Source organism: Temnothorax americanus, unplaced genomic scaffold, assembly GCF_048541705.1.
Source record: "Temnothorax americanus isolate GAGA-0224 unplaced genomic scaffold, ASM4854170v1 Scaffold27, whole genome shotgun sequence".
Taxonomy (NCBI): domain Eukaryota; kingdom Metazoa; phylum Arthropoda; class Insecta; order Hymenoptera; family Formicidae; genus Temnothorax; species Temnothorax americanus.
Window position 1 is genome coordinate 1,651,537 of NW_027509411.1, and position 13,985 is coordinate 1,665,521.

Genomic DNA, 13,985 nt, shown 5'->3' on the forward strand with positions numbered 1-13,985 from the left:
ATAAAATCGAAACTATGCTAGTTAACAAGTATTGTTAATAAATATAAATCATGTCACAAAAGATAGTTTCAGAAATGGTCAGTGGTGTAGCGGCAAGTTATTCTGCTTTGTATATTTTTGACTCGGGTTTGAATCCCCACTGTACTTTTTTTTATTGACCCAGTTGCAATTAATGATAATGAATCAGGCTGATTGAAGGAAATTAATTAGAAAACGATTATTATCACTCACCGATTTACTTTTTTTTTAAATATCTTCAGAATTTAAATGTAAAATACTTTAAAAAAAAAACAACTGAAAATTGGCCCTACACAAAAAATGAATCCCCTCTTGATATTTTATTCTAAATCACCTGTTTATGGGAAAAATATATAAAAATTAGAAAACAATGAAAGTGGATAGGGACGTCATTTGAAGTTTTATGGAAAAAAACATTAATTGCTAGTTAACAGTTTTATTACACATTTTCTTAATTTTTTTTCTTTTCTACTTTTTTTAGCTGTTTTCTTAAACTTATTTTCTTCTCGAATTTGCATGTTTTATTTCCTGAGCCTGATGTACGTTTTCGTGCGCCCAAACACAAAAGTGCATCACAAGAAACGGAGTCATTTTTCTCCATTACAAGATCTGCCACTTTTTGAAAAATATGTTTTATTTTTGGTTTTAGTTGATTTGCCCCGTGAAATTCTTCAAATACATTGTCTATGATGTTTGCTACCTTAATGAATTCTTCAGAGGGGTACATCAAACCCCCTCTCGATAACATCATCGTTATGTATTCCGAGTTATCCAGCGATCCTAAATCTCTTGTTGGATTACCTAAAAAAGAATACTTGTCTCTAAACCGATAGGCAACATATCCCGCGATGTTTTTTAAGCCTTGATTGCAGATCCATTCCCGGTCATCAATTCTGTCGACATTTTTGACCTGTTCGACGAGATTCATTTTTTCTTCTGTTGGCTCATATAGTCGTAGAAATGTGTAATTAGTGATAAAAAAAAATTCGTGTCAATCTCATTTAATTATGTACAATTAATTTTAAATCCAATGACAGATGCTATTAACAATATAAATAGAGTAATGATGATGAAAATTTTCTTTTACTCTCTCTCTCTCTCTCTCTCTCTCTCTCTTTCTCTCTCTCTGTTTATGTGTAATCTTTTTGTCCCAATAACATGCATAGTAGTACTTTTACCATAAAAATGTTATGGCAGGACATAAGTTTGTTCATTTTTGCCACAATAAGCGCGTTCAGCAGAAACAACTGTTGAGTTTGTCTTATCAACACTCTGCGTTGATTGGTTGGTTCTAAAAGTAAAAGTCAATCACGTTTGACTGAGCGGCTTGGTCTGCTGAACGCGCCTAATATTCACCTTCAAAATCATCGCCTTGTTCAATGAATTCATTGAAACCTTTAGGAAGCTTCAGTAATTCACAATCGTCAGTTTCCATCGGATTGCTATCATCCACATACGTCATCTTACTCATCACATTTTCCATTATTTCGCAGTCTTCTTTTTCTCCATCATCTTTTGAAGATTCTAACGAGCCCATGTTTATCAGAAGTTCATCTTCATTTTGTTGTGAGGCAGAATATGAAGGATTTTTCTTCGACGGATTTTGTGCTTCCGTCAAATTTGAGTCGAGTGGATCTGGAACGGTGTTTGCTCGAACTGAAAAGAGAGCTGTGGAGTGTTTCCCCAAGAACATACCACCGGTCTATTTTGTAGATCTATAGCATTGGGGTGATCATTATATCCTCCCATACTACGGAGGTAAAAGAACATATTCTCCAGCCCATCTTGATTTAGTCGGCAAGTCATGAGAAATTGGACTTTTTCTTGGCCATAGGTTGTTTTCAAATATGCAAATAAACTTGGCAACGAGCGACAGCACAGTGCAATGCCCTTCTGAAAAGGAAGCATAGATTTTTTTCCCAAAAATAGTCATGTTTGTGATGAACTCTTCCATTTCTTGCAATACTTGACATTGAGATTCAAGTTGAACACCGAATCCGTGAAGTTCTGGGTTTTTTCCATACATCGTTCTACTGTTGAAAATGTCGAACCACTTATTGAATATTTCCAGCACACGAACCACTGGAGAGCAATTTTCAAAACCAGCAAGACCTTTTCCAGCGCAAGATTGAATAGCTTTTGCTGTGCTGTTGGAAAATACTTGTGCAGCCAGTTTCACATTTTGACGCTGAGGGCCTTTTACATCTAAATGATGTTGTGTCAACTTATGGGCTATTCTCAAATCTGTATTTTCTGTTGTTCTCAAAAGTAGATGCAAGAGATTCTTGGTTATGTGGATTCCATTATAAAGAAATCCATGATCCACAAAGTGATTTCGTGCCAATTTTATCATATAGGGGGCGTCAGAAAAAACGTAAATACGGTATTGATCGTTACTTGGGTGTTCAAAATAACAATGTTCATCTTTGCCTGTTCCAATATTCAATTTGTTCTATAGCTTTGCGTTTGTTGTTCCCAGATCTGATGCTGCAGCCACTACCGTGAATCCACATTCAAAAAGCTGTTTGATCATTTGTTCCAGAGTTTCTTTGTCCATTGTTTTATCATAATCATAAAACACTGGCTGTTTCCATTGACCAAAAAGTTCTCTAGCCATGATAAATTGACATGTTTTATGAGGCCCAATAACTTCTTCATCCTTCCTGTTAATTGCCACGTCATTGGAGATGTAAACCTCATCAAAAGTTAATACTGCCAATTTCTCTAATTCTGTTAAGCTTCCAGCTTTGTTTTTCATAATGGCTAGGACGTCATTTAAAATACCTGGCATAACATCAAACTTTCGGGCTCAATTTTTCAAGGTTGTCATAGCTGGTAGAGGGATTTTCATACTGTTCCTAACGAATCTATAAGCTTTGGGACTAATGCTTCGTAAAGATATGGCCGATGCAATATCTTCAGAACACCATGTTGTTTTTTTTTTATTTTCGTTGGAGAGTATTTTCAATTGTCCTGGTGTGAAAACACTTTGCAATATTCTTTGGTATTTCATCTCTTTACTCTCAGCTTTGGATATTCTTCTTTCTTGCACGCCAAGTTTCTTGTCTTTCTTTCCAAGCAATTTATCTTTTTTTTCAATTATTTTGTCTTTTTCCTTGAGCTGTTTATCTGTCGTAATCACCTTTTGCATCAATCCTTCATTAGCCTCCCTCAATTGTTCATTCGTTTTCTTTAATTCTTCTACTTGCTGTAACAAAAGTATCAATTTTTGGCTCTGCTCATTGAGGTTTTCTTGTTGAGACTCTTTTGGAGACCTAGAACCCTGAGTTTCTGAGTGAGTTAATTCAATATTGGTGTCCCTTTCATCCTGAACTCTCCGATTTTCGTCGGAAATATCCAATGCCAAATATTTAGTTGGAACAGCATCTTCCTTCAAACGCGGTAGACGGCGAAAAGATTCAGGCAATTGCTGTTGTGCCCAAGATTGTTCCTTATAGGCACTTGGCAAAAAATGAAGGGAACATACTCTTCCTGTAAAATAATATATTTTTTTATTTTAAAATTATGTTAACAAAAAAAAAGCAAACGATAACTTCTAAATATAATTTTTTTCGGACTGTGATCCAACTGACCTGTCTTTGTATTAATGTTTTGGTTTTTACAATGTTTCAGCCATTCTTTGCAAATGTCTGTCTTTGGAAAGCTAAAAAAACTAATCTTTGTATGTGGTGCTTTGTTCCGTCCTTTAGTACCGCTCCGACACCCTATAATCGGACAGCGTGGCATTTTTTTCTGCAATCCTGAAATATCAGAAATGAAATTCTAATGTTTGTCGTTAAACTAAAACCAAATCTATAATATGCTCTTTGCTTCCTGTTTTCTGCTCTTAACCTCTTTGCGATTATCTCGTATTTCGCAATTCCGTCGAGTAACGCAATGTTTTTTGTTCTCTGTCGCCTAAGATAAAAATTGACAAACTTCAGAAGAGACAAGAAACATCACGTTACAAAGAATTGCGAAATACGAGATAATCGCAAAGAGGTTAAAAACAGAAAACAGAAGGCAAAGAGTACATTGTAATGCATCGTAAAATAATTTTCTTAAAAAACAAGAAAAATTGAATATTGAAATTACCCTTCAATATATATCCACATTTATTATTCAATCACAATATTCACAATACAGTAACACTTTTTTCAAATATACGATGTAAACTGTAAACAACTTTTTACCAAAGCGTGCTTGCCATGCGTGTTAGCGAAAAAAAATGGCCGAAACTGTGCGGATCCCCCACCATGTCTGGGCTGCGCAGAATAGAACGAAACTCGTCACGAGGATTGCCTCACCTTATTTCCTTCCACCATGGGCCGAACTCCGACGCGCACGTAAGGTGGTGCCACTGGTGGTGACAACGCGAAACTCCGTACACGTACACACCTTTATGAAGTTGGCCGGACAACTTCAACATATCAAACTTTCATTAATTGGAATCGATTGGTGGTCGTTTGGTGGTCTTTGGTAGTCTAGTCCGATCGTTTGGTGGTTAGTCGTTTTCCTGTAAAATAAAAATGAAATTTCCGGTGTAAAGTTAGCCGAACTATTTTTATTTTTCAACCAATTTAACTTTTTTATAGCTCATTCGACGCGAAATCGTTTGGTGGTCACGAATATCATCATAAAAACGTTTGGTGGTCAACCGTTTTCCCAGAAAATAGAAAAAACCGTATGCGCATAATGCCGGACATATCACCTCTGTGCCACTAGTCGGGACAATTGTATTTATCACTCAAATTCACTTTGATAGGGCTCAATCGACGCGGAATCGTTTGGTGGTCACGAATATCGTAATTAAAACGTTTGGTGGTCAATGGTTTTCCTAAGAAATAGAAAAAACCGTACTCTCACGCCATTGGTCGCATGACTCCGTGAGAGCGCACGGTTTTTTCTATTTTTTAGGAAAATGATTGACCACCAAACGTTTTAATTACGATATTCGTGACCACCAAACGATTCCGCGTCGATTGAGCCCTATCAAAGTCAATTTGGGTGATAAATACAATTGTTCCGACTAGTCGTGGCACAGAGGTGATATGTCCGGCATTATGCGCATACGGTTTTTTCTATTTTCTAGGAAAACGGTTGACCACCAAACGTTTTTATGATGATATTCGTGACCACCAAACGATTCCGCGTCGAATGAGCTATAAAAAAGTTAAATTGGTTGAAAAATAAAAATTGTCCGGCTAACTTCACACCGAAAATTTCATTTTTATTTTACAGGAAAACGACTAACCACTAATGGGAACGGGCATGATGACGTCAGCTGGCCAATATGGCGGCTATCATCCACCACGTCAAAACGTGAGACATATGTGTGCTCACGCATTTTTGTCGATATAAAGATAAAGAAAGCATAAATCAGTGTAAAGTGAAAGTGAATCATGTTTCTAACATTGTTAGAAATCTGCAGATATGCAGACTCAACTCTATCGTCTCGAAATATCGTGAAAAGAGAGAAATTATTACAAGCTGGACATATCGTATCTTGTTGAATGATACCCTTAATTGCAAGATGTTTGCAAACATCTAGCTTGAAAAGTGGAATTCTTCACAAAATTGAAGGAAGCATTTCAACTAATGGAGAAATTGTTAAAATGTGCTGCTCTTGCAAAACAGGAAACAGTGGATGATGTAAACATGTATTGCAGCACTCATGTTTTGTCAAAGGTATGTATGTTTTTTATGTAAGTTGAATATTATAATTTTTTATAATAATAAGCTTTTGATATACATGTAGTGTAAGTAAAATTTATAGTATATACTGATGACTTTAACAACCAATATTTTTTCTAACCTCAATGGTGGGGCTGAAGGCGTTTATAACTCCAACCGGAGTTAATAACCTCAAAAAAAAAAAAAAAAAAAAAAAAAAGTTTTAAAATATAATCAGTTTATCGCATATATATAACTGTCAATTCGCATGCAATTTAAGAAATTATTCTGAGACGATTAATTAATGTATTAATGCATAATTTAGTTTTCTTTATTTTAATGTTTTATTTATTTTAATATTTTAAGAGTTGAACTTTTGAAGCTTGACGAACTGTCTTGCACTGATGTCAAGTGCTCCTGGAAATAGAAAACCAAAGAAGCATTGCAACAGTATGAACTGATGCCTTTACTGGATCACCTTTGCATGCAAAAAATAAAAGCAAATGTAGTTAATGTGTCTGCAGAAAAAAGGGAAGAGATTAATAATAATTGGCTTTCACTCTCATCAAGTGCTATCAAAAAATATTTGTATTGTATGCAAGGCTGATCCAGTAAAGGCATTGATTCATACTGTTGCAATGCTTCTTTGGTTTTCTTTTTCCAGGAGCACTCAACTTCAGGGCATGACAGTTCGTCAAACTTCAAAAGTTTGACTCTAATATAAAAAAAAAAATGAAACATTAAAATAGAGAAAACTAAATTATGCATTAATACATTAATTAATCGTCTTAGAATAATTTCTTAAATTGCATGCAAATTGACAGTTATATATGCAATAAACTGATTATATTATAAAACTTTCTGTTCATTAAGGTTAGAAAAAATATTAGTTGTTAAAGTCATCAATATACACTATAAATTTTACTTACACTACATGTATCTCAAGTCCTATATTACTCGTGTCCGAGCGTGGTGACTTCTCTTCATATACATGTGTTGCGCACATGGATTATACACATTGTATATGGAACCTACAGTTTAACGCCGATTTTGAACGGCAACAATTTTTTAGAGAAGTTTTCGTGGCAAGACATACTCTCGGTGGTTTGCCATTGCCTTCCGAGAGGAGAACGAGCGAATAAAATTTTCTAGCTCTACCGGGAATCGAACCCGGGACCTTTGGCTCAATAGACCAGTGCGCTGTGTCTACTAGGCCACGCTCGTCCTCTACTACATGTATATCAAAAGCTTATTATTATAAAAAATTATAATATTTAACTTACATAAAAAACATACATACCTTTGACAAAACATGAGTGCTGCAATACATGTTTACATCATCCGCTGTTTCCTGCTTTGCAAGAGCAGCACATTTTACCAATTTCTCCATTAATTGAAATGCTTCTTTCAATTTTGTGAGGAATTCCGCTTTTCAAGCTAGATGTTTGCAAACATCTTGCAATTAAGGGTATCATTCAACAAGATACGATATGTCCAGCTTGTAATAATTTCTCTCCTTCCACGATATTTTGAGACGACAGAGTTGAGTCTGCATATCTGCAGATTTCTAACAATATTAGAAACATGATTCACTTTCACTTTACACTGATTTATGCTTTCTTTATCTTTATATCGACAAAAATGCGTGAGCACACATATGTCTCACGTGTTATGGCCGCCATATTGGCCAGCTGACGTTATTATGCCCTTTCCCAAAAACGATCGGACTAGACCACAGATTAATAGACAGATAGCCAAAGGTCCGGGTTGAGACGAGACCAGCATTTCTCACTGGTTTCAGCGCCATACCGTGTAGCGGCCAATGCAGTAACTACGTTCTTAAGATAAAGCGGGTCATTTTCGGACAAAGTCGCTAATAGTCGATAAGTCGCGTCGTTATTTTCTGTACGTCTTATCACTATACAGTTTCGTTATCATCGTTATATTATCGTTGTGCAGATATAATATATGATAAAAAAGTTGCGCACCGACAATATAATGATAACGAATTGTTGTTAATAGTTATAGAATCAGAGCGCACTGATCTCTAAGCCGAGAACTCCGCATGACGTGTTAGAGAAATTATATTATTGTAATCAAAATTTTGTTAGGACTTTCAGCCCTTAAAAGAAATTTGTTATGTCAATTGTAGTTAAAAAAATATTGATGATTAACATAGAGTCTATTGCATCAAAGTTGCGACTTACATAGACCATTAATTAAGAAACTATAAAATTTTTTTTGTTATTCAAACTTAAGAGTTTTTCAGGTTGCTAAATATTAATCTGATGTTAAATTCAGTTGATAAATTCAAAATGTCAGAGCCATATAGCGGCCGGATGTCAAAAGTATCATTGATAAAATCGATCTCGAATTGTGTAAGATACGGATGTAAAAATTCCATCATTTTTATTTTTAATATCCGCTATTTTTAATTAACTTTGCCATCTGATTAATATTGCGGTTATTTAAAAAAAACCTTTAATTTTGAATATATAATTAAAAAATAATTTACAAATTCTGAATTAAAAATTATAAGGCTCTCGTGATTAAATCGATTAAAGGAAAAGAGGCAGTAAGAGCCGGCGCGGTAAATAGGGCGCAAGTTATATATATCGAAGTTAGAATCAATCCGGGAAAATTCAGGGACATTCAGCCTCCTATTACGCAAATAAACGATAAATGGTTCATTAATTTATCGTCGGTTGCTATACCTAATGATGTGCAGAACCTTTTACAATTTGGAGATAATTTCAGTCTGCCGGTTTGCAACACAGAGAAACTAACGATAGAGTTTATCAAAAACATTGAACATAATTTGAGAAGGCTCCCTCCGGTTACTCAGTCAGCAATAAGAAATCGCACTGCACATATTGTTAACAACATTGCGAAGGTCCCGATTCCAAAAAGTAATGTCAATCTTAAAATCAAACAACTACTTTCAACCACAAAAGAATTTCTGAAAAGAAACGATAATTTAATTTTAACGCGCGCAGATAAAGGTAATGTAACCGTGGCTCTGGATAAAGATAAATATGTTGAGAGTATAGAGGAGATACTTAGAGACACGGATACATACATAAGAATTAATAAAGATCCCACGAGGAAACTCACTAACAGCATACGCGATTTGTTAACAAGATGGAGTAAGTCGGATTTCATCTCGAGATCAACTCACAAACGGATTTTTACTAGTGACGGAGTGCTATCGAGAGCCTATGGCCTCCCGAAGATCCACAAACCAAATTGCCCGTTTCGACTGATAGTTTCGTCCTTGAACAGTCCAACATACGCGTTGGCTGCTTTTCTCCACCGCACAATACATGAAAGCCTCCCGGCCGCTCACAGTCATGTCGCTAATAGCTTCAAATTAGTTGAAAGACTTTCAAAAATACATTTAAGTGACAATTTTGAACTAATCTCACTTGATGTAGTCTCGCTTTTTACGAATGTACCGACAGAAATGGTCCTAGACAGCATTTGCGTTAGATGGCACTTAATTTCTAAAAAATGCAAAATTCCAAGATCTGAATTTCTGATAGCGGTGAGATTGGTTCTAAATTCAACTTTTTTCACGTTCAATAGTATTATTTACCAACAAATTTTCGGCTCACCAATGGGCTTTCCTCTTTCTCCCACAGCTGTGGATATAGTTATGCAAGACTTAGAAGCCAGTGCCCTCGCAACATTAAAATACACACCCCCATTTTTTGTGCGATACGTCGACGACATTGCTCTCGCAACTCCTTCTTCCTCACTAGACCACACATTGGAGGTCTTCAACTCCTTCCATCCAAGGCTCCAGTTTACTGTAGAGGTTGGGGAGGGTGGGAGGTTGAACTTCTTGGAAATTACAATGATTCGTCGAAACAATCGGATAATATTTGATTGGTTTCATAAACCAACGTTTTCGGGCAGATACTTGAATTTCATATCTCAACATCCTGTTTGCCAGAAGAGAGGTACAGTCATAAGTTTAATTGATAGAGTTTTTTTGTTGTCTCACCCATCGTTCCATTCAAAGAATTTAGAATTAGCTGTACAAATTTTACTTAATAACTGCTACCCGCTGGATTTCATTTTTAGAAATTTCCACGAGCGCATTAAGTCTCTCATTAACAGAGTGCGTTCTGAGACAGATAGATCTCCTGATGTGCAACCTGAAGAGGCGGCGTCCTTTTTCACGATACCGTACATTCCGCATATTAACGACCAATATAGAAACATCTTAAAAAATCACAAGTTGAGGCTATCATATTATAGCCTGAATAAAATGCAGAATTGTATTAAAACACATAAGGACGCCCTTCCGAAATTTGCACATAGCAACGTAGTATATAAGATTAACTGTGGGGACTGTGATGCTTCTTACGTGGGTCAGACCGGTAGGCAACTACAAACCAGAATTAAAGAACATCAGGCCCACATAAGAAGGAACACAACCAGTCGCTCGGTAATCACAGAGCATAGATTAGAGTCTGGTCATGATTTCGAGTGGAATGCGGTGGAAATTTTGGACAGCGAACCATATATCAGTAAACGGTTAATATCTGAAACGATATGTATAAAAAGACAGAAGAATGGTCTGAATATGCAGACGGACACCGAGGATTTACCCGAAAACTATCTCGATGTAATCGAGGGACTTCCAAAAATTTGAGAGCCCCTCCTTTCACGCTTTATTTATTATATTATTGTGAATTTGTATATATACATAGATTACCGTATTACAAGGTCTTTGACTGACATCACCGTTATTTGTTTTGCAAATATTCTTATACATCGATCTCTCAACTGGCATTACCGCTATTTGTTTGTTACCGAATTCTTATACATCGATCTTTTAACCTCGAGACAAGCGAAACATATTAGATCGGTCATTACCTCTTGAAACATTGTCGAGACAGTTTGAGTCCGTTATCTGTGCGCTGTACCGTTCTACGATCAAGTATTATCTCTCGAAACAATGCCAAGATAACTTGCGTCTGTTGTCTACCGTTTTGTGCGCTATACCGTTCACGATTTCATTGTAAGTAACTTCAGTTTTATATCGATGTGAACCGTAAATCAGTGTGTCGCTCCGTATGTACGCAGGTATCGCGCAACATATAATGAAGTACCAAATGCATCAGCATAGTCCTCCTAGCCTTCCAACTTGGGAGAGACTCAAGGTTGCTTGCCTATGGAGTAGCGCACACACACCGGAATGACCGCATGGAAAAAGGAACGTGCAACGTGCGAGTATACAATAGCCCAATGACCGCGTTACAATATAGTTTTTAATTTTACACGTTTTTAATTTATTGCGCTGAAGATGACCACAAAAAATGGTCGAAACGTTCGCGAATTTTTTATTTTATTTTTTATGTATTGACGATAAGAAAAATATATATAACTTGCGCCCTATTTACCGCGCCGGCTCTTACTGCCTCTTTTCCTTTAATCGATTTACAAATTCTGAATATTATATGCTGTATATGTATATAGTTGCAACTTTTTGACGCAATAGATTCAGTGTTAATCTCGGTGTTAATAATAATCGTGCATCAATCATATGTTTTTAATCATAAATGACATAAGAAATTTCTTTTAAGAACAAATAAAGGATATATATTTTAATTCGCGATGCTTCTTTATAACATTCAATTTCAATTCAATTCAATCTTTATTTCTCTCCCCTCCCGCGGTTGGAAAGGCGTTTTTTTCAGGAAAACGTTCCCAAAAACCTTTACAATTGTAATTATATATACACATTCAGTCATTATCTGATACCTTTTACATGGCGTTTTACAGGGACGTGCCCAACCCTTTACATATTTTAATTCTATTCGAAACCTGACCTTTGGGCGACCTTACACCACTACTATTACCCCCCCCACCCTTCTAGTGTCTTCCCTTCGTCCCCTCCTCCTGGTCCGCTTCATGCGATACTCCTTTAATAAACTTATTCAATTAATTATATTTATTATTTATACCGTGTAGGAAAGTTTTGTTTGTATATCAATTAAAATTTTAAATAAACTTTTATGTAATTTCTCTGGTAATTTCATAAAATTAATATTTTCATCAAGTTAAACTGCCAAATACGGTCAACTTGAACTTTGTTCACCTATATTTTTTGTGTGAATTTTAAAAGTATATTTTTTTGCTTCGTCAACTACACGCGCCGTACTTTCAATCTTGAAACGCAGTCTGAAACTGAAACGTACAATCACATAATTAAATTGCTAATCAATTTAACAATACCGATATTATACCCATCTCCACACACACTGCAAAGAATGTTACGAAAATATTTTTAATTTATCTATTGTCACGACTTTTTCACTCCCGGACCGCTCCGGGGCGTGTGCCGGATCAAAAGGGGTAAGGAGAGCGGGATGACGGGCCTCTCCGACGATTCCCTCGCACCTCCGACACTTCGCGAAACGAATTTACCGTTGGGCGCCAGACGCGTCAACGCGCGTCCGCGAAATCGCGAAAGAAAGCCAACACGAGACGCAAAGCGAGACGTGCGGATGTGCGAGGAATCGGCTAGCTCGACCTAAAGGCTGGGGCGGGGGTGATGAAGGGCGGCGCGATCTTCGGCGGGGTGACACGCCATAAATAAGGCCACGAACTCAAGCAATTAACAAATCAAAATAACATTTATTCGTTAGAATTTCACGCGTGAACCAATAAAAGCCGAGTCGGCTTCGGTCGGTCAGACAAATCATATCATCAGTCGCGCGAGCGTCAGAAATGAAACAAAAGAATTAGTAATAGCGCGGACAACAGAATAAACGAGGTACTGCGTTATCGTATAGTAACGCGCGGAAGGCGCTGCGATTATCTCAGAACAGTATGACAAAACTTACAAGTAATATGGAACATCGACGGTAAACACGAAATAAGCACGGAATTAGAAAATAAGATCTCGCAAGAAAAGTCACGACAGGACGATACCTCACGCTCGGAGTGCGTGAACGCAACGCCGGGAGTCGCGCAAGAGTTCTGTCGCCAATTATCTTAAGCCTAACGCAAGTATGAATCGTGGCGTAAGCCACGTCCCAACGTAATGAGAACCGAACGCAACACAATAACGCGAAATCAATTTCGGCGCGATAGCAAGGAGACGCGGAATACTATAACAAACGCGAAAATACGGACTTAATCTAACGCGAGAAATGACCAAAGGTAGCGCCAGTCATTCGAGCAAAGACAATACTGTCCTCAGTGATTTCCGAACGCGAAAATGAGACGCCGAGGCAATTGGCGTAGCGCGAAATACGGGAAGAAACGCGAGGAACATGTGCGGGATTACCGCGAGCAATGATAACACGCAATCACCGAACAACGCATCCGAACATGACTACCCTAACACGCACGATTCGCTGAGGCAATTAGCCGCTCACAGACGGCCGATTAACGCGAGTGATGTGCCGACGCATGCGAAATTCCACCAGAGCAATGGTCGAAAATTTGATACGCCGGGGATACGGAAGGCACGAGACACAATCGCGAGCGCGGACAGTGCACGAAACGGACTCGCAGTGACGGATTTCGGCACGAATCTATCACGATCTCCAGAGGCTCGCAATCGCGTCTTTATCTCAATTCCGCGGCCACGAGACCATCCCGAGGCCCTTCGCTCTCGCTGTCGATCGCCATTCGATACGCGGTCTCAAGGGACCGCACGCGTCGCGATATTACAACGTTATTCCGAGAGCGTGCACCGGAGGGCGGCGTCGTGGCGTTACATTTCGCGATTAATTACTGCGGGCAACCTCACCGGTGTGATGTCTCCTCGTAGGGCTCCTTGCCGTCACCTCGTATGGAGGATCGCCGCAGTGCAACAGATTTTCCCGACTCGGGGCGGCTATCGCGTAGCTTTTAAAGAAAACGTTCGCACTCGCCGACGGACGACCAGAGAGTGTCTCGCTAGATTCGCTCGATAACGGAATCGATGCGGCACCCCCTTCCGTAGGGGCGTGCCAACCAATCGAGAGCGAGCGTGCAAGCTCGCGCGATATTTTCAAGCAGGATCGTTGTAAGGTGGATTCTTCGGGGGCGCGCAACGGTCCCTCGGCGGCGTAGCGACTTCTTCAATTTGTCCCTGGGCAGCGGACTGGATTTTGTTCTGGCCAGTGTGCCTCCGGTTGCCCTCGGGGCGGTGATCAGTCACCCCGCGGGCCGGTATTTCGTGGAGGCAGCTTGCTGAGGCCGGGTTTGCCCCGGTACCTGGGGCCCCGCTACCGGCGGCCTTGTCCATCGCCGCCTCATTCGCCGCACGCCCGCCGCGTTGCTCTCGCCGC

General features: G+C 38.5%; 1 protein-coding gene, 1 long non-coding RNA gene and 1 pseudogene across 3 annotated transcripts in view; 2 read left to right on the top strand and 1 right to left on the bottom strand.

Annotated features, from left to right (window-relative positions):
* LOC143899460 (uncharacterized) overlaps positions 1 to 13,985 on the top strand; it is a 33,246-nt gene that overhangs the window by 675 nt on the left and 18,586 nt on the right. The window lies entirely within an intron of this gene.
* On the bottom strand, positions 439 to 7,192 carry LOC143899458 (uncharacterized; annotated as a pseudogene). The gene is made up of 4 exons (XR_013257498.1): positions 5,273 to 7,192; positions 4,326 to 4,534; positions 3,612 to 3,779; positions 439 to 3,510 (listed from the first exon to the last, which is right to left on the bottom strand). The product of XR_013257498.1 is annotated as an uncharacterized LOC143899458 (transcript).
* LOC143899454 (uncharacterized) lies at positions 9,050 to 11,010 on the top strand. Its single transcript, XM_077409763.1, has 2 exons — positions 9,050 to 10,720; positions 10,786 to 11,010. The coding sequence occupies exon 1, from the start codon at positions 9,155 to 9,157 to the stop codon at positions 10,349 to 10,351; it is 1,197 nt and encodes a 398-aa protein (XP_077265889.1). The 5' UTR covers positions 9,050 to 9,154; the 3' UTR covers positions 10,352 to 10,720; positions 10,786 to 11,010.